The sequence below is a fragment of the Hypoxylon trugodes genome (assembly GCF_022578975.1).
Source record: "Hypoxylon trugodes strain CBS 135444 unplaced genomic scaffold F4822scaffold_1, whole genome shotgun sequence".
Lineage (NCBI taxonomy): Eukaryota > Fungi > Ascomycota > Sordariomycetes > Xylariales > Hypoxylaceae > Hypoxylon > Hypoxylon trugodes.
Window position 1 is genome coordinate 218,049 of NW_026250016.1, and position 22,158 is coordinate 240,206.

The 22,158-nt window shown below is 46.1% G+C and overlaps 9 protein-coding genes across 9 annotated transcripts; 4 read left to right on the plus strand and 5 right to left on the minus strand.

Moving 5' to 3' along the window:
- Nucleotides 1–747: 747 nt before the first annotated feature.
- On the plus strand, nt 748–2,979 carry F4822DRAFT_383729 (mitochondrial chaperone BCS1). The gene has a single exon (XM_051456461.1). It carries the CDS (start codon nt 1,061–1,063, stop codon nt 2,567–2,569), a length of 1,509 nt encoding a protein of 502 aa, XP_051318939.1. The 5' UTR covers nt 748–1,060; the 3' UTR covers nt 2,570–2,979.
- Nucleotides 2,980–4,197: 1,218 nt separating this feature from the next.
- On the plus strand, nt 4,198–5,067 carry F4822DRAFT_383732 (uncharacterized protein). The gene is made up of 3 exons (XM_051456463.1): nt 4,198–4,389; nt 4,460–4,733; nt 4,922–5,067. The coding sequence occupies exons 1-2, from the start codon at nt 4,318–4,320 to the stop codon at nt 4,616–4,618; spliced, it is 231 nt and encodes a 76-aa protein (XP_051318940.1). The 5' UTR covers nt 4,198–4,317; the 3' UTR covers nt 4,619–4,733; nt 4,922–5,067.
- A 201-nt stretch (nt 5,068–5,268) lies between these two features.
- On the plus strand, nt 5,269–6,352 carry F4822DRAFT_383733 (uncharacterized protein). The gene is made up of 2 exons (XM_051456464.1): nt 5,269–5,981; nt 6,044–6,352. The coding sequence occupies exons 1-2, from the start codon at nt 5,593–5,595 to the stop codon at nt 6,051–6,053; spliced, it is 399 nt and encodes a 132-aa protein (XP_051318941.1). The 5' UTR covers nt 5,269–5,592; the 3' UTR covers nt 6,054–6,352.
- A 68-nt stretch (nt 6,353–6,420) lies between these two features.
- On the minus strand, nt 6,421–8,553 carry F4822DRAFT_423631 (uncharacterized protein; the record flags this gene model as incomplete). The annotated part of the gene is made up of 4 exons (XM_051460008.1): nt 6,421–7,446; nt 7,510–7,963; nt 8,017–8,160; nt 8,219–8,553. 4 exons carry the CDS (start codon nt 8,551–8,553, stop codon nt 6,421–6,423), a joined length of 1,959 nt encoding a protein of 652 aa, XP_051318942.1.
- A 723-nt stretch (nt 8,554–9,276) lies between these two features.
- Nucleotides 9,277–10,907, minus strand: F4822DRAFT_423632 (uncharacterized protein; the record flags this gene model as incomplete). Its single annotated transcript, XM_051460009.1, has 6 exons — nt 9,277–9,462; nt 9,509–9,661; nt 9,715–10,289; nt 10,348–10,541; nt 10,598–10,746; nt 10,803–10,907. The coding sequence occupies 6 exons, from the start codon at nt 10,905–10,907 to the stop codon at nt 9,277–9,279; spliced, it is 1,362 nt and encodes a 453-aa protein (XP_051318943.1).
- A 389-nt stretch (nt 10,908–11,296) lies between these two features.
- On the plus strand, nt 11,297–12,358 carry F4822DRAFT_383740 (uncharacterized protein). Its single transcript, XM_051456465.1, has 3 exons — nt 11,297–11,633; nt 11,690–11,737; nt 11,794–12,358. Exons 1-3 carry the CDS (start codon nt 11,499–11,501, stop codon nt 11,842–11,844), a joined length of 234 nt encoding a protein of 77 aa, XP_051318944.1. The 5' UTR covers nt 11,297–11,498; the 3' UTR covers nt 11,845–12,358.
- F4822DRAFT_423633 (protein kinase) lies at nt 12,097–13,980 on the minus strand (the record flags this gene model as incomplete). The annotated part of the gene is made up of 2 exons (XM_051460010.1): nt 12,097–13,110; nt 13,171–13,980. The coding sequence occupies 2 exons, from the start codon at nt 13,978–13,980 to the stop codon at nt 12,097–12,099; spliced, it is 1,824 nt and encodes a 607-aa protein (XP_051318945.1).
- Nucleotides 13,981–16,794: 2,814 nt separating this feature from the next.
- On the minus strand, nt 16,795–17,781 carry F4822DRAFT_423634 (uncharacterized protein; the record flags this gene model as incomplete). Its single annotated transcript, XM_051460011.1, has 2 exons — nt 16,795–17,502; nt 17,575–17,781. 2 exons carry the CDS (start codon nt 17,779–17,781, stop codon nt 16,795–16,797), a joined length of 915 nt encoding a protein of 304 aa, XP_051318946.1.
- Nucleotides 17,782–18,745: 964 nt separating this feature from the next.
- On the minus strand, nt 18,746–21,530 carry F4822DRAFT_2667 (YjeF N-terminal domain-like protein). The gene is made up of 3 exons (XM_051454641.1): nt 21,108–21,530; nt 19,944–21,040; nt 18,746–19,879 (listed from the first exon to the last, which is right to left on the minus strand). Exons 1-3 carry the CDS (start codon nt 21,238–21,240, stop codon nt 18,950–18,952), a joined length of 2,160 nt encoding a protein of 719 aa, XP_051318947.1. The 5' UTR covers nt 21,241–21,530; the 3' UTR covers nt 18,746–18,949.
- Nucleotides 21,531–22,158: the final 628 nt, after the last annotated feature.

Sequence of the window (22,158 nt, forward strand, 5' to 3'; positions counted from 1 at the left end):
GTTCTGCGTGCCGCTCATACAGAGGGATAATAAATGTTAGTCTAAGTCAGGAAGCCCGAGGGTTCGACCCAATGCAACTTATGCGACCTAGGTTGGACGACGACGATGGTGACCCGGTCTCAGGGTATGAAAAGTACCAAGTGAGAATAGGTATATGCTGTGATTCGTTGCATGCAAAGAGGCGATTGGATTAGAACTGGCGATACTGCATGACCCTTCTTCCCCCTCAGGAAGATTGGAGAGACTCCCGCATGTGGGAACATGGGTTGAATGCCAGCTCATCGTTTAACCCATTGACCATTGTCGATAGAGAAAAATGATGAAAGTGGGAAGAAAAGAATTTAAGTAATAATGAGGCGAGCGAATCCAGCCGTGCAACCAAAGCTAATGGGAGTCACGAGCGACCCGGCATGCTGCATACTTTCGAATAAGCCGAAGGCGTTTGGTTTTTAAATGCAATATTACCTGGGTATCTTGAAAGGTAATGTTATTGCTAGAATTCTTGGTCGGAGCTCAATTTTGTCAACTGAAAGGCAAGAAAAACAAAATCATGAATGTAATTTATTTGATGTTTGATTTTGGTATCTGATGGAAAGAGACAATTCAACTGTCTAGATACCTAGGTACTTAATGACATTTTCTTTTTTCTTTCTTTTTTGAGGTATGATAGGCATAAGCTATCGGAACATTTCGCTTACGCTCAGGGGTAAAAAGGGGGTACATTTAGATGGAAACGATGGAAACTAAGAACAAACAACTCGTGGCGCTGATTGTGGCGTAGATTAGAAATCTTACTCAGTAACAGAAGAAAAAAAAACGATTCTCACCGAATTCACCTTTGTAGCGTTGGATAATAACAGCATGCAACTTTTAATGTAATCAATTCATCGCGAGGGAATTAATGTGATGCAAGATCTCCGCTCATTTCCTCATACATGTATCTTCTTTATGTATTTCTTATATTATTCTTCCGATTTTCTATTTTTTTCAGCTACGGTTGCGATCATTGGATGCTAACTAAGCGCTTCTCTGGGTCATCCACAGCAGCGGCGCATCCACAATGGTTCGGCCTTTTCACCTTGGGGTTACAGCGAGCCACAGGGTACTTGACCCATCAATGCATGGCCTGGAATTTATAAGAGACATCATTGGCCACTGGGTGTCTGGTCTTGACATCACACACTTAGGGTCTCTTGCTGCGTGCGTCGGTGCGGCTCCCGCAGTATGGAGATTTTTGAGGACAGCTTGGCATGAAGCCTACGGTTGGATCCGCCAGTTCTTCATCTCTTCCATAACAATACCTGCTCATGACCCGCTCAACCGACATGTGACGAATTGGATCATAGCCAACGTTGTACAATTTCGCAGCATCCGGTCTTTCACAGCCCGCACTCAGATTCAAGCCACGAGGCAAGCCGAGTTATTTAAAAAGACCCGCTGGGATATACAATACCTTCCTCATTTCGGAACGACCTGGTTCTGGCATGATGGCAACTTGTTCGTGGTAAGACGACCACTCGACAGCTTTAAGACGTCTACGTCCAATTCCAGCTACGATGGCGTCGGAGGGGAAGAACTCACAATCGGCTGTCTTGGACTATCGACAGAGGCTATCAAAAGATTAATCCAGACATGCCAAGAATATGCGGACGACCAAGCGCAATACTATGTCATAATATACTCGCGATATAGGATGTCCTGGCAACCAAAGTCCCGAAAGCCAATTCGCCGACTAGAAACAGTTCACTTTGACGATAAACTCAAGCATGAGCTCCTTACTGATATCCGGAATTATCTTGACCCCAACACAAAGAGATTATATCTCAGCCGATCCATGCCATATCGAAGGGGTTACTTATTTTACGGACCACCTGGTACGGGAAAGTCATCACTTTCGACTGCTCTAGCTGGTGAATTTGGTCTCGATTTGTACGAAGTCAAGATCCCGAGCGTAGCGACTGATCAGGATCTGGAACAGATGTTTCAGGAGGTACCACCCCAATGTATTGTACTTTTAGAGGATATCGATGCGATTTGGACGAAACGCGAGTCGCCGGATAATGAGCAACATAACGAAATCATATCGAATTGTACCCTTTCAGGTTTACTTAATGTTTTAGATGGCGTGGGGTCTCCAGAAGGTCGTATTGTTATCATGACAACGAATAAACCGGAACGGCTCGATAGTGCCTTGGTACGGCCTGGTCGCGTCGATATGAAAGTTATGCTAGGAAACATTAGCCAGAAGTCAGCCGAAGAGATGTTCCTCCGCATGTTCGCACTAGACATCAGCACTCCTCCGTTACCGACTTCGAGAAAAGATGTTGGCGAGAAAAAGGAGGAAGATCCACAAATGGATCGTGAAGAACTGCAGCGACTTGCTTTAGAGTTTTCGTGCCAAATCCCGGAAGATACATTTACGCCTTCGCAATTACAAGGCTTTTTCCAGTTATACTTAGATAATCCCGTCGAGGCTGTATCGAATGTGTCCGCATGGGTGGAAAGAGGACTATCCGGCATGTCGTCCGATGACGAGATTGAAATCGTCGGCAACGGACATGCTCGATAAGCTACAGATATGGGTGTACCATAGGTGGATAGCTAAAGGATGGGATGCATTATAAAATTGTACTTTAGGGTTTCCGCATTGGGATAAACAGGACTGGAGTTTGGAGAAAAGGTTGGATAGATTCGTGAACAATGTATTTGGACTAGAAGCATTAAGGTATCAGCATGCATTTGACAGGAGTTTAGACCTAGGGACCTAGATTCTATTAGAAGTCGCTTCGGGGCCGGCAGGTTTAGACGTGCCAAGCAATGCCTACCGTCGGTCGCATGCCCCATGTAAATTCCTCGATATGGCATGAGAGTTTATTTGCAATCCTAATGTGCGCTTATACCTACCCGACATCAAGTTTCCAATGTACTTATTCAAGAAAAGCTGGATTATATCTTGACGTGCTCTGCTCGTGTTGCTGGAAGGAGTAGAATCCTAGCGCTGTCTACCTTGCGATACTCTGTATTCAGGGGTTGCGGTTATGAGGCAGTGCTCCTGGTGTCGTCGCCCGATTAATATACGGCATTTTTACAAGGCATACTCATATGCCTAACCGAGCAACATATAACATTTAGATCAAAACCTGATTTGCACTTCTTTATTCGATATTCACTCTTCATTCACTTTGCTCGTCCCCCAACAGCTCACCTATCTCTTTACGCTGCTGTTGTACTTTACGTAACCCAATACCCACCGCCTATCCACCACCAGTAATGCTAGGTGACGGTAGAGGAGGAGATAGCAATGGAGACGGTTACGATACCGGCACGTTCGACCACCCCGGAACACTCGCAGGCATCGTAGCGGTGGTAGCCATCGTCATAGGGATAATATTAATCTTGATATGTTGTCTCGTCATGCGACACCGCGGAAAGCAGCAACGACCGAAGACGACCGCCGAGCGAGGAGCGGACGACCGTCGGACATGGATGATGTATCATAATAGAGGTCCGCTCGGTTGGAATGCGCAGCGGTATCCCGACGGGATACCATTGGAGCGATGGAACGATCAGCCTATACCCCCGGCGTACCTACCTAGGTAGGTAATAAGAGTCTGTAGTGGTCAATGAATGGTGGGGTCCCCAATCAGTAGACGAAGCTGTGGTGGGTAAGTCGAACATAATGCAACTTATAATATGACGAGTCTATATAATCGTTTTGTTAACATTATCGTATTTCTAGAAGTCGAAGGCCGCGACCGAATACAGTACCTTGAGCGTCGATACTTCTGGAAAAGAGCTTTTCATTACATCCAGTTTTCTAACCCCCAGAAATCACCACTAGAAAAAGAAGGAATAATATATATTATAAGCAGTAACTCTGATAATGTCGGGATTTAATAAATAAGGGGTTTCGAATTGTGTAGAAGGTGCAGAAGAGAATCAGTAACCCAGATACTTACCCACCCAGGTAGTGAGGTTTCATAGGTATTTATATATTTTATACTATATGGCCGGGTATAACATCTTTTTACCTTCATCATGAACCATTGCTGGGAGTATAAATAAAGCGAAATAAATCTGAAGGATGAGGTAGGCGTAACAGATGTTACCACCCGTGGGAGTTATGGTAACAGACCTACGGCTCCACTATGTGACCTCTAAGTCCCTAGTTCAGTTGTGCAACGTTACCAGGTATCAGTGTAATTACCCCATCCTTCATGGCAATGGGAGCTTGAAAGAAGAGTATAAATTGGGGGATTTTTTAAATACAACATGAATTCATGACATAGCACTTGATTATGAAGTGACGACTGTCAAATGGATAAAATGAACATCTCACCTACCTTCGTTACGACCATCCTCGCCGCAAGCCTTAGGGTGACATTTGCAGTAAGTGAAATTTCCATACCAGACTCCCTCCTAGTAGAATGAAACTTAACGTATCCTATGAAAACCTTAGTCACCGACCCTCTTTAGCCGTCAAAATGACTTGTGTGGCAAGCAATGTTGGATAGACGACGACTGTTCGGGGACTTGTCAATGGTGTTCTCAACCAGCACAATGGAAGTGGCAATGCGTCGATTTTGACCCACACCCTCCAACCACAAGTGCATCATAGGGCGCCAAAGCTCAATCTCCCATAGCTGATAAAGAAGGGTGATTCATCTAGCTGGGGTGCACGGTTCGAAGCTGGGACCTAGCCAGAGTTCGGATAGTAACGAGCGGCAGCTAAGCTTAACTAGGAGTTAATCGAATCGATTCTTCGGTGATATCCCGCATGATCAATAATTGCCTGCATATGCACTGTCGGGTGAAGCCACACTTGTGAAACTCGCAATTTACACCGGGACTATCGGATTTCCGAACCATCTTCTCGGGTGCTTAAAAGGGGGACGTAGAGGGGGGTGTTAAAACCAATTACCTTGCCATAATATCGCCTTCTTTTTGGAAGGTCCTTTAACTATAATCCTCAAGACTTAAGTCTGATGACAATTGACCGTAAATATCATGGATCAAACAGCCACACTGCCACAAGAACAAGTTCTAGATCCTGGCTTTCTTTTAAGAGTTGGTGGAGTTATACATAGTAAGTTCGTATTGTGGAACTAGATGGGTGGGGACTCCGACGTCAACTTACCGCATAGGGCTTACAGCAAGGTCTCTTATTGGTCAGAGTAGAGAAGTCTGTCAGGGATGGCCGACACACCTGCGTCGCCTCATGATGTAAGTGCCTTAAAATCAGGATTTAGTCCCAGCCCATATGTATATCGTCTTCTTTTAATCCCTTTCATCAACTGTTCAGGATTTAAGGGGTACATCGGGATGGTGACGTTGGAATCTAAGCTGTCATCGACGATTAACATAAGTAACGTAAGGGCTAGAAAGCTTGACATTTTCAAGTTTTCAGCCACGCGTCTCGGTGTAGATAAGTATTAGAAGCGCCCCCGACTCATGTCTAGACTTTAGTGTATTTTATCTTACTGTCATATTCTTTTCTGACTCCTGTGGCTTATCCAAAAGAAAACTTAGATTTACCTAGTAACTATTCAGTCATCAATTTCTAGTCGAGCTTTACATCATACCTAAGACACAATGTCTTCCAGCGGTGACGAGCAACAGCAGCAACAGCAGCCTCAGCCTGAGAGGCAACAGACTGCGACTCAAGAAACCGATCACTCAGACAGCTCAGACCAGATGTCTGAGGCATCGCGACCACCCCGCACGCGCCGTCGCAACCGTCGTCGCCCTGGATCCGTCCAGCCCCTTCAGCCACAAGAGGATCAACAGATGCTTCAGCAGAGACAACAGCAGCAAATGATGCAGCAACAGCAACAGCAACAACAGATACAGCAGCAGCAGCAGCAGCAAGGAGGAGGGGATGATAGCAAGTCCGATACCCTCCGACTTCGTCTCGATCTCAACCTCGAGGTCGAAGTTACCCTCAAGGCTCGTATTCACGGTGACTTGACATTGGCATTGCTGTACGTTATTCCCTAACTCATTTTTCCCAATTACTTGAACTATGACTGATTATTTCTTCTAGTGACACTTAAACACACTCCAAAAGGAAAAGCGATACGAACATGACGAAATGTAACGACGAGTTTTCACGAATCATTAGTTGTAAAAGGGGGTTGGAATTTGTTTATGGTTTAACAGGGAAGGAGTGTAATAAACCCGAGAGCCACACCCATATTATGCTATCGCATCTTCACGCCGCTTTGCCGGCTGTACTCTCCTTTCCTTTGTCGGCGACATTCATACCGTATAATTTTGAATTTGGCTAGGTCTGGCGATATCACTCAGAGTGAGAACTTCTTGTCAGATATTATTTACGTAATAGCAATAGACTTCATGTTCCGTGAATTGCTTGATGTTATTACATATTAGCTTATAGTAGACTTGTTCTATGTGCACTATCTATTCAGGAGGTTGAGGATAGAGCTTCAATGCCTCCCTGCAACCATCCACGACTTTATAAACGGTCGGACAATCGTATTGCAGCGACACTGTAAGATCCATGCAGCGGCTTTTTCTCACGGATTCTGGAGCCCGAGAACGGGCGTAGTTGATGAAGGTCCGAATCTTTCTAGCATCCGGGTGCTTTGAGTATGATCCAAGAGGGGAGGTGGAGGACTCTGGACCTTTTTCTTCCCCTGGATGCAGTGAAACAATACCGGTCGGATACTCCAGGTTTTTCAGGATATCAATTTTATTGTACAGTGACATAATCGGGTGTGCCTTTGGTGGGTTTGCTAGGTGACTTAAACCCTTCAAAAGAGCCGATTGCTGCAGGCAGGTAAAAATATGCTTCGAGAAGGCAACGGAGATGAGTTCCTTAACTATTTCGGGGTATTTAAAAAAGGCATCATGTAGGAAAACGACGTAAAATTCAGTGTCAATCTCCATAGATCCAAGTGAATCGTGATTGTGTCCCTTCCCAGTCCACATAAACTCGATTTGATCTAGAGCGTCCTGGGTGATAGCGATTAACTTGCCAGAGCTGAGTAATCTCATGTATAAGTCACCGGCAACTTTGTCGTTTAATAGGGTTGCCATACTCTGTTCAGTGAAATTTACGCATTCGAAAAGGTATTCAATCCTTCCTACCATACGTAAATTGGTCATATGCTCGACTTGAGGAGAAGGAGCGTCTGGTTGCTGTTGGGACTCCTCAATAATTGACTCCCTACGTTCTGCAAAATTGGCGGTGCTCGTTGGTGGACGGATCCAATCGGAGATCCTATCCCGTATCGAATAAACGTTACTTTCGAGGTCTAAACTGACTTCGTCATAGTCTTTCCCAGTTGCTAAGCTCTTCAGTCCTCTCAAAATAGAAGGCCGATAAATATCCCTTGCCCAATCCGCGATGTAATCAATAATCAGTATGAGCTGTAGGGCTCCATCATGGGTCATCAGGTCGCCACCCCACAGAGGGTGAATATTCTGTTCTGCTGTGAATACTTCGGTATAGACACCCATGCAGTGAATTCAAACTAAGATACTTACATGTCGAGGTGTATCTCCCCCATCTACGTAGCAGCCGTAGACCTTCCATTCACTTCCTCTGTTTGCGAGAAACCAGACCAAGGGCTCTTCCGCGGCACTCCGTGTCTTCAATTGTAGTTCCCTCTGAAGTGTTAAGAACTTCCAGATAGGGAAGGCAGTCTGCGTCTGGATATCATGGAAACCGTTCTTGCTAGAATCGGCTTTGGCTTCGAGGATGAGGAAAGGGAAGATGGGCGGATTCAGCGCCGACTTGAACGGAGTAACCTCTAAGACTTCAGCGATGGTGGTGGCTTGAGTCGATAGTCTCATGAGGAGTTGATCTACTTTTTCTGTGGATTTCAATCCAAAGGTACGATCGGGTAGTTTTTTCTTGGGTAAGTCTTGGAGTGCGCTATCGAGTATTACGATCTCTTCCACGCGATCGTCAAAGAGTTGACTAGTGCCTATTTCATAGCTATCACTACTGTAAGCATTGTGTCTAAGCGGAAGAGGGATAGGTGATCATACTAATCCTGAGGACGGGTCTCAGGAGGACATTGACACGGCCTGCGATTTTTCCTGCGCTCTTCTAGTGCTTGTACCCATTTACTACCCGGTTTAGAATTGGATGCTTCGATTTCTGACCGCCAAATGCGAGCCCGGCAATTGGGACTTCATGTAAATGTAAGTCAGACGACCGTTCTGTATTCAAACGAAGACATAATCATACCATGCAACCTCCACCAAGAACCTATGCATGACATCGTTCTCGAGCCCCAACCGCCATCCGCTCTCTTTTGGCTGGACGTTCATGGCTAAGTCGCAGGCTCGACTTACTAGCCATCGGGTTCGGGATTTAATCTGTCGCGTCCACGGCTCTTGTGATGATCTGACGGTGACATTCTCGGAATAAGTGCTGAAATTCCTATTCCCTAACTCTAAGACATCGCGAAAACGACCACTATGAGCATCAGGCCACTTATCGGCTGGCCTCTTGAAACGGATACCATAATTCTTAGCAAGCCGTCGAAGGGTTCTTAATTCGTCTTCTTTGCTGTCTGCCATAGCGCAAGTGCCTAGACAAATATGTACCTACATAACTATCCACCGGTCGCAAATAGAAAGATGGCTTTCCTCTGAATTTTCTTTTCCCGCCAATCCGCAATGGGAGGCCCCCTCATTTCAATTGCCAGCATGTTTTAGTAGAGCTGAAATCCCTCCTCTCTAGCGAGGTAGCACTGATCCTACAGGAGCAACCAAAGACAAAATATTGAACCTCAAATACTCTAAATATCGTTCGTTCGCCGTGCGTGAATTACCAACACGTACTGGGATATACTTCCGTGTGAACACCGTCGGCCAATATTTCGTACCAACAGATTGCCAACTTACCAATGATAGATCCTGTTATGGAAATAAAAACGAGAGGCGACCAAGGAATATGATCTGTCGTATTTTCATTTTCTTGGCAGAAAGACGTCAAAAAGTACGATAAGTACGGTCCAAGGTAACAGTATCAAACGGTACATTATATGAGCCTTCGCATAACTGGCTGCTTTTTTTTCCTTCTTTTCTTTCCTTCTTTCTCTGCCTGGCAAGACAAAATCCGTCTTCTCATCTCCAGAAACCCTCCCGTAATCCATGAAGTAAATTTACATTATGCATTCAGTTATATATCTGCGTAATGAGTCCGGGACGAACTAAGAAAACATAACGTATAGGAAGTCATAATCGTAACATTTCGTGGTTTTTCGTGGTATCGTGAGTGAGGTCGGAGCACGTCGTTAATCAAACTGAGATCTCTGAAGTATCCTTTTTAGGCGTTTTTTTATGTCGGTACGTAATGTAATACCATGCAAAGAGAGTGATAGCACTCAGCCCTACAGCAAACACGGCGAAAACCCATATATACTTGGATACCACCGAGCCTCCATCTTGAGCACTCCAATCAAACATGTTCATCGAGAATATGGACTATTCAAATTTAGCTTATGTTGTGAGACACCCTGTAGCTACTTACTGCAACGCTGGAAAAGGGCAGATAGACCATCGTTAGCAGCGCGATTGATCTCATCTGGACACCATCTCGTTTGGTTTCAAGCGCGATATTGGTGTTGGCACGTGCAATCTGAGTATTGATACCCGAATCATACCTTGCAAATTGATTCCACACCTAACAATTCTTAGTATTCTAGGGCTTTAGGGAAAGGGGTAGGGATGACCTACTGTCTGCATAGCTAGGGTAGTATTGCCCACCATCATATCACATTCATCTATCTTGCCATCGTACTCATTCATAATGTCTCGTAATCGTTTCTTCATCTGAGACCCCGCCTTTTTGAACCGGCGCGCTCTCTCATCATCCTGCCGAGAAACGAAGTCCCCAAACTCATCTATTTCGGTCATAAGCTTCAAGACTTGGCGCTTCACCGCCCGGATGTTGTCTGCGATCGTTCGACTCCTCAGGCAGAGAGAAAGATTTTCTTGGGCCTTCTTGTCGTTCATATCCCTCGTCGGATCCCATGACTTGCCTTCGAGATGCTCGGACGTTAGGGCAAAACCATCGAAGAGTTGGTCTGCCATGGCTACTAGCCTTCCCCGTTCCAATTCGGCAAATATTCCAATCATTAGTAGTGGATAGTTGATGCTTTCTGTCGCTGCCCGGACACGATTTTCGATTTCCCGCAAATGACTATTGTCGCATCCAAACATGACGGCGAATGTTGAGTCCGTGCTCGGAATATAGGTAAGTGATAACGCAAGGTCTCCTGGGAGTGATGATGACATCCGAGCGGTAAAACCTTCAAACGTAGGTTAGACAGAAGGCCATTCAATATAAGGCGGCGATCAAATACTCACTTATCTTCGACTTGGTCCAGTCATCCTCGTTCTCGTAAGACGACGCGAAACAAGAAACCTCTCGAGTTATCGTTCGCGTAATGCATCGATGGACATGAAACGACCCCGTAAGCCTTCCCCATGTATCCCTAGGCATCGAGATATACGAAATCGGTACATGTCCTTCGAAGATGGGCGAGGCTCTACTACAAAGTCTAGTTAAGTGATAATTAGTAGCCACATATAATTAAGTAATTGGTATTGCTCCTACACAATGTGAAGCCCTGCTTTCTTAGAAGTGGCGCTCGGTATCTGCATTTCTTGATTAGCCCCCGAATGTGGTTCCACGGATAGTCGCCATACATCATGAAACCAATTCTCCCAATCGTTCTTGTCTAAAAGCACCTTTCTTATTAATGCCTGGCATTTAATCTGATTAGTACATGAAAGCGAACGATGGGGGACGCTGCACTTACCTCATCAGATTGTAGCTTTCGAAGCGCCACAGTAAAGCGTTCTTCAAACCCGAATATCTTCAAATCGTGATAGGTCCAGGGTGTATCTTCTATGGGCCAGTCCATAACTTTGGGTGCATGGGCCTCCAAATGTTAATAGCCCGCACTTCACCTGAGGCTTCTAGAAAATTCAAAGGATTCAAATAAGCTAGCCAAAAGAAGGCTTGACAAATCTCGAAAGATCTCCCTCTGGAGGGTGACATCTTGCTTCCTTGCTGTAAGTAAGGCGTTCCTAGAAAGCCTTGTACCCGCCATTTTAGGCGTCCGTGCCCGACGCCCGGCTTTGCCTGCATCATGCAACACCCGATTGGTATTTTCTGTGCGGGTTTTCGCGGCAGCAAGGGAGGTACCTAATCTCCCGATGTACCCTACATTTTCGCTTAGCATGGAAATTGGTTAGTTAAATAGTCTCACATGTACACAGTACCTAGGTATGCAGTAGATATGCAGTAATACCTCACCTGACGCTCTGCTGTTGGTCGGATGTGGTAAGAAATCCCGATCGTCTACCGTCCATTGCAAAATTGCCTCCTCTTCCTCCTTGAACATCAGAGTTATTTCGGTCTTCACCAAATTTGGTCTGTTATACTGGGAAATTTCTAATACAGGCTGTCGCTGGGCCCTGCGCAAGTTTAACATTGTTTTCTTAAACCAAGGATGATTAAGTCGCAGGCGGCATTAGGACAACAACAACCATGGCACGATATCGTATTGAAGACGAAATACAATGACCCATTAAAACTCAAGAGTTCTCTTGATAGCATGTATGGAAAAGGGAAATATAGGGTAAAGGCAAGCAACTTTTATTCTAATCGCTGAGACAGCGCATCGACTCATCCGCTTTACAGGTTAGAGCCAACCGATATATTCTGCAATTACCAGAACAACCGCAACGGGTACAGTAACCTATCATCCTGATCGCGGATGGTACTAATTTCCTCCAACTATATAGGCTCAAATAGTCGAAATAGAGAATACAATCCATTCCCACTACAATGGTTGAAGTCGAGAAAATCGATGAAGGATAGGGATAACTACCACGAAATTCGCACTGGTTTGAGCGTCAGCATGGTTATTATTTGATGGAGGCACCACTAGGACTTACAGAAAGAATATGAGCCTGGGTATCAAATCAATCAATCCTCTAACGCCGACGTAATCTATATACGTCAAGAGACACGCCTGTCCCCTCCGTGAACCCGCCTTTTGTTCACGGAGTTGAGTTTAAATTACCACCAAATTGCTTTAGCAAAGACTACTCCTCTTGCTTCGCCTTCAAATAGAAACTTGGGGTCCTTTCGCATGTTTTTCGGAGTTTCTCCATGTCCCTAATGAGCTGTAGGACGTTAATCCTTTTTTCACGATCTGGTTCCAACATCTTGTCTCTTATTATCTCGAGCAGTTGGTGGAGGTACCAGCTGCATTTCTTGTGCCGCTGAAGCTCTGATATCCAACCTCTGACACTCGACTTTAGAATTGGACGGTGGTTCCCTTTTCCTTGCTCAATACTAAAAAAAGTGTCTGAAAGGAAATCATGGATGTCCTTAGCTGACCGTTGCTCCGAAAAGTCATTTTCTACGCTGTGGATGCCTAATAAGAACCACGAGATGTGTTCTAAGAAGACACACCCAAGACTGAAGATGTCAGATGCACGCGAAATCATGCCATCCGGCAAATCGAATTCTGGTGCTCTGTAGGTGGCTGTCCAGGTGAGATCTCTAGGATTTTGCTTCGATCGCGATACTTGGGTGTGCAGTCTTCCTAGCCCGAAATCGGATAAGGCTAAGTGGTTTAAAGACGCTTTCGGACGGAACCAAAGGAAGTTGTCTGGTTTTATATCGCCGTGCCGCCCATATAGGTCGTTGACGTCTATATCTCGTCCGTTCAGGCCTTTTTCAAGCGTATCTTGGTCGATGGTCTTTAAGGTCTCTAGCCGTTCATTGTGTACACACTGCAGGGCCAGACTAATTTCGTGAAATTGCTCTGCCATCCATTTGCAGTGGTTCATATTCCCAACTAAACGTTCGTTCGTCCTCCAGAAATCACTTAGGTTCCCTTCGGCCCAATCAAAAAGGAGGTAGAAGGTCGAATTTCCGGTCGAACGATCCACCACTTCGAAGGTTGCTAAGAGCTGGATCAAGTGCCTGTTAGCTTTGTCGGAAGTAGCGTTATCTCTAGAGAAGAGCAAGGATGAAAGTTCTAAGTTGAAATTCTCGCGATTGTGGGAAGTGAGTTTCTTCAGCGCAAAGAACCCAAGGGGATGGCGCATCTGGAAAAGCGACGGGTCAGCTACATTCGCGATGCGATTTTTCTTTTTTGGACAACGTACCCCAACATTTCCGAAATCATAATGACTCATATCCAATCCGACTCGGTACACCTCACTGAATCCCCCATACGCATTAATTATGGGTGGCACCATGTTTGTTGCAATCCCTCGTTCCAATCCGGCAGTCTCGCTGTTTTGCACTTTCTGAATGGCTGTCGCGGGGAAGACATCCCTGGTGTCTAGAACGTAATGCAAGTGTCTCTTTTCACCGCACCTAAGGTACGGGGCAACCAAGGCGTAAGACCACTGTGCGAATTCTCTTAGCTCTGAAAGTCGACGGTCCTTGTTAACAATGTCATGCTGTTTCTGGTGACGTTCGCAGTAGAGTGGCATCCCTTGTATAGATTCCTCTACTACCATAGGGAGGCATTTGTCGTCTACGCCTTCGTTGATGAATTCCAAAAGATCTGATACTATACCGATGCCAATAAGGACGGCCAATAATTTCAAGCAAGGGCTGGAGTCTGCTGTACCGAAACAGATGTATGCTGCTAATCTATCCTTGTCCCAGTGATGACTGAGGCCCGGAAGGTCCAAGATAGTCCGGACCCTTTCCGGAGTGAGGATCCGAGGGAGTTCGCTCCTAGGAATATAGGCCTTGGTGGAGTCAAGACCGCTGTTGACATGTGCGTGGTCGAGCTCCCGTTGTATTTTTTTCAAAAGTGGGTGAGCATCGCCAGAAACTTTATTGGAGGTTCTAGATTGAAGCATAGGCGAGCGAGAAAAGCTCTCTCCTCGATCGTGGACCCATTCGACTCTGGTTGGGTCGTCTAGCTTAAGTCGCGTAGACATCCGGAGTGGTTTCTCCATCGCGATAGTCATGGAGCGGGTAGTGGATTTGGGCGCGTACGAAGATTTGATTAAGGATTCAGTATCGGGCACGGTAGAGGGAGCTAATCACCTATCGTTCACTAGTGCTAGATGAACAAAGGGGCTTATTGGCAGCCCGGCTCGTCTGGGGGAGAGGCGCACTCTATGTTGTAGAAAGGGGTAGGGGTATGGCGAGGCGAGTTGGATGTTTGGAAGGAGAAACGGCTGCGTAAAAGGTAAAAATAGGGGCAATGGCACTTTATTGGGAGGGGGATTTAGCACTCCCACTCAGTCTTGTATTTCTTACATCTCCTATGCAGAGGATAATAGGCTCCCTCAATGACGAGCACTTCACCTTAGCCATGTCTGCCTACAATTATATCAATTGCAAAAAGATTGCCTTGTAGGCTAAGCAGAGATGGTACGCGAACCACCATGCAAACCGCAAGCAGGCTGGCAAGCCACAGCGTCACAACGGTGAACTTAACTTGCAGCCGGCCTGGTAAGTAAGCGGCAGCGACAGGGTTTTATCGACTTTTATAAACTATCTTAACTGGTTGCAACACCTTTCCCGGCCATCACATCCAGTACAATAATGCCTCACACCATTGTCCGAAAGGATCACCGCCGGCTAACGTTGTGAAGCCGTACAAGGCTTTCTTTGCTCGGTGAGATAGGTGAGGCTCCCCTAATATGCCCGAAAGCCACATATCGTATTAACGATTTGTTATTGAAAACATAAGCGATGCGCTCGATCGTATACGGCACATAAGGCAGCATCAATTTTTCCACTTCTAGTCAATAAAACGACATAGCCACTGAGGTAGGCAGTACTTGCTCATGGGGTGACACCGAGGTAAATATTGCCACGAAGCAGTTCTTGGCGTCTTCGTATGATTGGTTATTCTAATTTTTCTTTTTCAGCTGTAATATGCAAGACTATTTCCATATGGCTCAGTGTGCCTTGCGTCGGATGTTTGGCTGACACCGCTTACTGAGACCGAATCACTGCATGTTCTGCGTACTTCCTTTTCGATGATATCGCAGGCTTGGGTTGAAATCGCGCTCGTTGATCATAAACTCCAAGGTTGTGAGGCGCACCAAAATTGTCGAAGGGAAATTCTACACGTATGGAGGGCGATGGGCAACATCTTGTATGGCCCCAGAGCCGTACAGAAAAACCTCTTGAAGTTCTATAAGAAGGTCGGGCGGTTGAAATTATATTTATGATGGAGGAACAACCCCAAGTGAGTATCCGAAACCCGCGCGGAAGTACGGAAACTGTGCCATGGTAGGCCCCATTTTATCGTCCTAGACCTACCTAACTCCGCCACCTCTCTTTGCATATAAGAGCCGCAACGTTGTCCTTTAGGCACACCCATCGGCCAATGACAGAGATTCGACCTTCCACTCGACAGACGAAGAGATCGAGGTAGTCACGTTATACTTTACCATGGCCTTATCAGAAAATTTTGCTATGGGACAATTACGACCATCCAATGCATCGATAACAGGATGCCACGGGAACTCGTCATCAGCATTTAATGAATCGAAAGGAGGGACCTCATTGTCTTTCTCAGCATCGAAAATCAGTTCGGGACAATTGAAAGAATTGCTTGATAGCAGGTATCCAGGCCAATACTCTGTGCAGGTATGTTGAATGTGACTTCAGAACGCTGATGTGGGGAGCATTGACATTAGAGAAGTTGAAACGGGATAGATTTACGGTTACGGTATTGAATGACGCAAAACAAGAATTTATAGTATGTGTGTTAACAGCAACGCCTGTATAGAATGTGTGCTAACTGATGATACCTAGCGGTGATTGGTGCTGCTGTTCCTGTCAGACTCTTTGATATAATAGGGCGGCTGGTTGGCACCTACACGTAGGATGATAGATAGGCCCCGAAACCCAAGAATATGTTCTGAAAACGACTCAGATTATACCCCCCTGGTACGAGTTCTACGAATTATATACTTGACGAAGGGAATCGCAAACTCTGCAATAAGGCTTGCCTACCTAGGTACCTAATAAAACAAGATATATGCCTATTTTGTGTAGGTTATAACTGGGATATTGGCTGCGGCGGTGGTTTTCAATTTAAATTCTGTTTCTGGCGTTCCTTTATTGTCCAGGGGCTTACTATGGTTCATCTCCTAGTCAATCATATGCTATCTCGAAGCAAATTCAATGCCAACTCTTAGTGCTTCTGCTGGTACTATTGGCGTCGCCCTACTCTTTCTATACTGCCTAGAGGCAACAAGTTGCAGAGTAAATGTCGATGGGAATAATTCGGTTCAATATGAACGAATTGAACAATATCCATCTATCAGTAGCTGGTAAACGGTGAAATAGGGGACAGCACCTGGAATTAACTAGGTGAGCCTCCCGTCCTTTACATTTTAACCTCTTAGTGTATCCCGTAAATCTACTCCAGGAATAATTACGCGCCGACAAGGTAGGATGTAAAGATCATATTTCTAGGTAATCATTTAGACGAAGTTTAATGATGCTTCAAATAGAGGTCTAGTACGTGAATGGAGCAGCGTAGATAAGTCTCGGGCGCGAACTGTATGGGAGCAGGGACACCTAGATATAAAATTCAAACGACTTTGGTGAATTCTTTGACACCTGGGTTTAAAACTAGAGTGAAGATTATATTAATTTTCAACGGACTAAATTGTCCTAACTTCCATATCTTATAATGCCTTAGACATATTGAAATGGTCATCTGGGTATCATAACTTCCTTCTCCTTCGGCTTCTATTACCACCTTCTCGTCACTCTCAACCTATTAAAACTACCTGGGTAACTTATTTCAAAGCGTATAGCTCCCTCGGCCTACCCCCAGCACAAGAACTAAACCTCCACCACCGACCATGCCAGGCACCCGCAATATTCACCAAGCCCCAACGAATAGGCGCAGGCATAGGTGGCCAATTCGCCCAAGCGCCCTCCTCCGCCGTGCCATCCAAATTCAGTAAAAAGAACGGTACAACGTCCAGCGTACCAGCTTTCGTCACCGTATTCTTCCCCCAAGCACGAAACGTATTCGACGCATCCGTCTCCTCCTGCGACCCGGGTTTCGGGGCATTCGCATGGTCTGCCAATCCCGCAATCGTGCTAATCTCGCTATGAAAATGGTTCTCGAACGATTCCTTAAACCCATCCATGATCTTAACTAACTCCGTCCCATCAAACAGCTCACTAGGTTTTGCCTCCGTACTCCTTAAATATTTCTCAAGTTTCGCCAATCCACCTAAAAATGCTTCATGTTCCTTATGCGTGCCCTCCCATACCGATTCGTCGTTAAGCAACGCCGCGACTTTGGGGAATAAAACGGTTTCTTCGTCATCGTGGTGCGTAGCGACGAATTTATGCCACGTAAGTGCGTATCCGACGAAATCAGCTCGGTCGCCCGGGCGCACGTGTGGGGCTTGTTGGTAGACGGAGTTGAAGCCGCGGAGGATAGCGTTGTGGAGGAGGGCCATGTGGGTTGCGCCGGTGGTGAATATGTCGGTCTATATGATTTCAAAAATCGGATACATTAGCTTATGCTCAAAAAGTCGGAGTAAAAAAGAAACAGAAAATACCTTCTTAGTCTCAAACTGCGGCGTCGTAACCAACTTAATAGGGGCATCAGCCCAAGGCTTGCCGTCCGCGGCAGCGAGATCTACCGTAGGAGCCGACATGAAGAACGGCGATCGAGTGAGGAACAATCCGATAAGAATAGGTATAGCTATAAGTATAGGTCTATCGAGTATACTTCGCCGCGGTTGGATTTTCGCGGGGGATGCCATCTCGAAAGGTAAAAAAGGAGACGGAGATGGGTGTCGGGAATGAGGGGAGCTTTTATTCACGAAGGTACACACCACCACACCATAGAGGAAGTAGACAGAGGTGTGTAGTGTTACTAACAGCTCAGCACATACATATGCAGATACAAATACGCAATCGTCCTGTCTAGAACACACCAATCCGAACCGTACGAGAGGAAAGAAACATGCCACCCATGACACCATCCAGCATAAGAAAAAGGTAGCCAATGTTGAAGCTGCCCCTGTCAATTCAGAACTTGCTGAGTAAATCTGGTCATATTATTGGATACCAACAGAGCCTGGTCCAGAACTAGCAGGGATCGTCCGTTCCACACCCACGGGTAGAGGCCCCGAGCGGGTTCGGAGTTAAGAATTTCTTACGATGTACGGCGATCCATGAGATTCCATGTGAACATTGAACAATACCTTTGAGACACTTATTTTCGTAAAATGTGATATGTCATCGTAAAGCCAAGCAATTTTTAAATGAAGTTTATTCGTAAGTAGTATCGTGGTTTTGGGGGAAGCTCATGGTCTTGGCTTTCTCAAGCACCACCAATCATCCATTGCACACCAGATTGTGCTTCTCTCCGAAGCCAACCCATCCCACTACATCCATAGACAACAGTAATGTTTATTTACAGTACCATTTCCCTAGGCGTCGCCATTCCGCAAACCCACTGTCTACTGCCCATAGAACCGAACCAACGCCATCGAAATGCAAAAGACTCGGGGGTATTTGAATGACCTTCCGCGTGTTGGCCAACTTTGGCCTATCAAATCACCAAAAAAAACCGATTGCAAGCTTTTCATCAGCCCCTCGTAATACTCGTAATTTGTTATGGCCCTATTCGGATAGTATGAAAAGAAAGGGAGAAGGGGGGTTTTGTTTCGTGGATACTTTTAGGTAGTTGGTGTTCACGTATATTCGACTCGAGCATCATGCTCAATGGCCACCCGACAGCAGCCTGAAGAGGAGCCCAAGCACGAACCTGCCCTCGGTAGAGTTTTGGAAGCGAGTCGACAGATATTCAGAGCAGCATTGATAGTGTTGATGGTTTCGTCATGAAAAAAAAAAAGCCCGTATTTATTGGCTAAAATGTAGTGTATCCTTTGCCGGTCGAATCAAGTGGGTATCGAAGGGAATATGTTAATCGTCGGCATCATCGTCTCCTTTATGCTCGAATCGTAGTTCCAGCACCCATTTATCGTCAAACTCGATGCCTCGACGGATCTTGGTTGCCACCTTTCGCCATATGACAGGTCCAAGTCCAATGTCCGCGAGGAATAACTTCCATTGCTCGACCATGACAATATCTCCTTGGTCGTCTTCACCCATCTCTAGAGCCTTCAGCAGACCGACTTTAGGCGCCCCAAGAGAGACCACGTATCGAGGGTGAACGTAGAGCTTGGCTCCATCAATGACATTGACCTTACCGGATTGCGGCTCAATGCCGCTTGGCATATCGATCGCCATGACGAACGCCTCGTTCCTGTTCGACCATTCCATCAACTCATACGTAGTGGCCTGGTCTGACTTCCGCAACTCCTCAAATGGTGTCGTTAGTCCTAGGAGGGCGTCGATAATTAGAGTAACGGAACCTTGAGATGTCGTATCTAAGGTGCTACTAGCTTGACTGACGTGTTCAAAAAGTTCCGATTTGTTGAAGATTACGCCACCAAAGTTTCGGAAGAGTCTAGATTGCTTTCTGACGTCCTCTAACAACTCTCGTTCGCGTTCAATACCGACTACGCAGACGAGAACGTTAATACTGCGGTTCCGAAGGTGACGTGCCGCTGCTAGAGCACGGACTCCTGATTTATGGTTGCCTGCTAAGACTACGACTGTAGTGGTACTCGGCGGTGAAGTTGTAGCAGCGCGAAGTTTGACAGCGGGATCATCGAGAGCACGCATAATAACCTCTACAATGCCACGGGCAGCATTTTCAGCCATAAGGTCTTCGGTGAAGCCAAATTCATGACGTGCTACATTCTCGAGTGTTTGCATCGGAAGATGAGGGATCGCTTCAATTCGACGATTAGAACCCACGGCGTAGAAGCCGCTAGTCGAGGCTGTAGTCTATTGAAAAATGATAATTAGTTAAATTGTATCTAATAAAAATGATAATAAAAGAGATGCTCACCCCAGAGTTGACTCGACTTGAACCAGCGACACTCGCAGTTGTACTAGCTTTGCGTGATTGCGAGCGTCGGCCCATCGACATCCGGGATTCTCCTCGTAATCGAGAGTTGCGACCACTACCCTCTACAACAACACTTGGCGGCTCAACTTCTTTAGGGATCTCATCATCGGCTTCACTTTTCCAGTAGTCATTAGGTGTCTCTTTCGGCTTCAACAAAGTTGAAGGCAGATCCAAAACGTTTTCGGTATAATGCAAGTTCTTACCACCTGCGGTTCCCGGTTTTGGTCGAGGGAGACGGTTGTGAGATACTAAACGTTCAGCTTCATCAATATTGTCCTGCTCCTTCATCTCGTCGAATATTCTTCGCTTATCAAATTTGGCAAGACCTCCTTCGAAATCGAAATCGCCTGCTTCTTGCACGTCCGTAACGTCCTCTGAAGCCCATCCGTTTGCGGCGTTTGCTTCAACTCGACTTTTCTGGCTTTTCTTGAGCGATGCGAATGGTTGAAACGATTGGGTGGACTCTAATATAGGGGTTTCTCTCCAACCTGCACCCCTATTGCTTAACTGCGATGGAGATCCATTGGTATCCGCTGCTTTGTTCTTGCGCCGTCCCCGGCTCCGTGTTCCGCGATTGCGGTCCTTTCTGGAACTCGACGGTTCGTTAGTGGTAGCAGAAGCTAGTTCGACCGTCTCTTTGGATCCGCGCACGGTTTCAGCGCTAGGAGAGATCCTTAATTGACCTATAGACGCATTGAGAGTAGAAGTAGGCGCGTCGGTGATTTCATCGGGCGAGGAATACGTCAGGTGGTCGGCGGGGTTAGGTATTATCGGAGGATCTCGTTTCTCTGCGGTATTCGGTTGCGCATGAAACTGCACGTCGGGTCGTGACGTAGGTTTCGATTTGGGAGTGAGACTCAGTATAGCAGGGTCTTGGAACGCTGCCTGGCGTGTTGGCGGCTGAGGTACCGCAGTAGGCGTCGAGAAAGCGGGTTCAGTAACTGGGAAAGGGTCCGTTTGGAGTGGTACAATGTCGGATACGTTATCCGCGGCGATATTTAGTCGTTCATAGTATTGGTTCGTACCTATCACCATAGCTAACTTTACGTCAGCTAATACTCATTTGAAGTTGCTTTTTTTCAGCAATATCTATGCTTAGCCTACCTTGATCTAATGTAAGATATTGCTCAGGTCTGAGGCCACTTAATAGCCCCTGAATACGTTGACCAGCCGGCTCCTTGAGAATTATGATGTAGTGATTGCCCAACCACTGGGATAAGGAAACAGGTGCCTCCATTCTCGCTCGTTTAACTAGCTCTAAAATAATAGGTTGTCCCGAAGTCCTCTAGTACGAGAAAATGAGAAACGAGGCAGCACCGATGACTTTGTAAATAAGCTATTGATGTAAGAGTCATCAAAGTGTAATGGCACACGGGGTAAAGGGGACAACGAAGATATTTCGTGTCTCTGTTGTACTGGGGAATTATTTGGAGACGCGAGATCACATGTGTGATGTTCGCGATACCAGAGCAGGTGCACCTCATAAAAATGACTCTTGACAGAGGTTGCTGCCCGTTGTTTAAAACCGCAAGGTAGAGTGGTACCCCTAGAAGTTGACTATGAAGGTAGGTGCAATCAAGAGTGAGTCTCGGTCGGGATCGGTGATGTCGTTGAAGATAGTCGCTAGCGCAAGGAGCTAACCTCGAGGATGGACGGTTATAACGGCCGCTAGGAAATATTAACGATGCGAAGTAGTGTTGGTCGCGATGTTGTCTTGGTTTCCCGAAGATGGCAACGAGAGTAAGTTCGTGACTAACACGGATTTGGTGTAGTAGGGACTATGACGAGAGTTCTGGAGGCTTGATGCCGAAGGGAAAATGACATGTATTCACAATGTGAACATGGGAATCGATATCCCTACAGTCGGTGGAGCGTCTATCGCATCGGGTCGCATCGACGTCAGGCGCAGAGGGCGTTTTCGAAGGAATCGTCGTCGGACGCGGCTAGAAATGATCTTTTTAACCCTCAATTATGACCAATTGAGAGTGGAAGATGGTGGTAAGAAGCTGGGTTACCAGGCGTAAGGCGTGATGTGAAGGAAGTGGAAGAAAGTTGGAATTGTAACGATTCTAAGGTATTTTTTAGTTGCTACTGCAGGCACACGACGGCGAAGTTTAAGGTTGCTGGGCTTATCGATAAATACTAACTAGGTACG

Coding starts and splice junctions, on each gene's coding strand:
- F4822DRAFT_383729 (XM_051456461.1), top strand. CDS start 1,061: ATGGTTCGGCCTTTTCACCTTGGGGTTACAGCGAGCCACAGGGTACTT.
- F4822DRAFT_383732 (XM_051456463.1), top strand. CDS start 4,318: ATGGATAAAATGAACATCTCACCTACCTTCGTTACGACCATCCTCGCC. Junction 4,390..4,459: donor GCCTTAGGGTGACATTTGCA/GTAAGTGAAATT, acceptor TGAAAACCTTAG/TCACCGACCCTCTTTAGCCG.
- F4822DRAFT_383733 (XM_051456464.1), top strand. CDS start 5,593: ATGTCTTCCAGCGGTGACGAGCAACAGCAGCAACAGCAGCCTCAGCCT.
- F4822DRAFT_383740 (XM_051456465.1), top strand. CDS start 11,499: ATGATTAAGTCGCAGGCGGCATTAGGACAACAACAACCATGGCACGAT. Junction 11,634..11,689: donor AAGGGAAATATAGGGTAAAG/GCAAGCAACTTT, acceptor TCCGCTTTACAG/GTTAGAGCCAACCGATATAT. Junction 11,738..11,793: donor TACCAGAACAACCGCAACGG/GTACAGTAACCT, acceptor CCAACTATATAG/GCTCAAATAGTCGAAATAGA.
- F4822DRAFT_2667 (XM_051454641.1), bottom strand. CDS start 21,240: ATGGAGGCACCTGTTTCCTTATCCCAGTGGTTGGGCAATCACTACATC. Junction 21,041..21,107: donor ATATCTTACATTAGATCAAG/GTAGGCTAAGCA, acceptor ACGTAAAGTTAG/CTATGGTGATAGGTACGAAC. Junction 19,880..19,943: donor CAAGTCGAGTCAACTCTGGG/GTGAGCATCTCT, acceptor ATTTTTCAATAG/ACTACAGCCTCGACTAGCGG.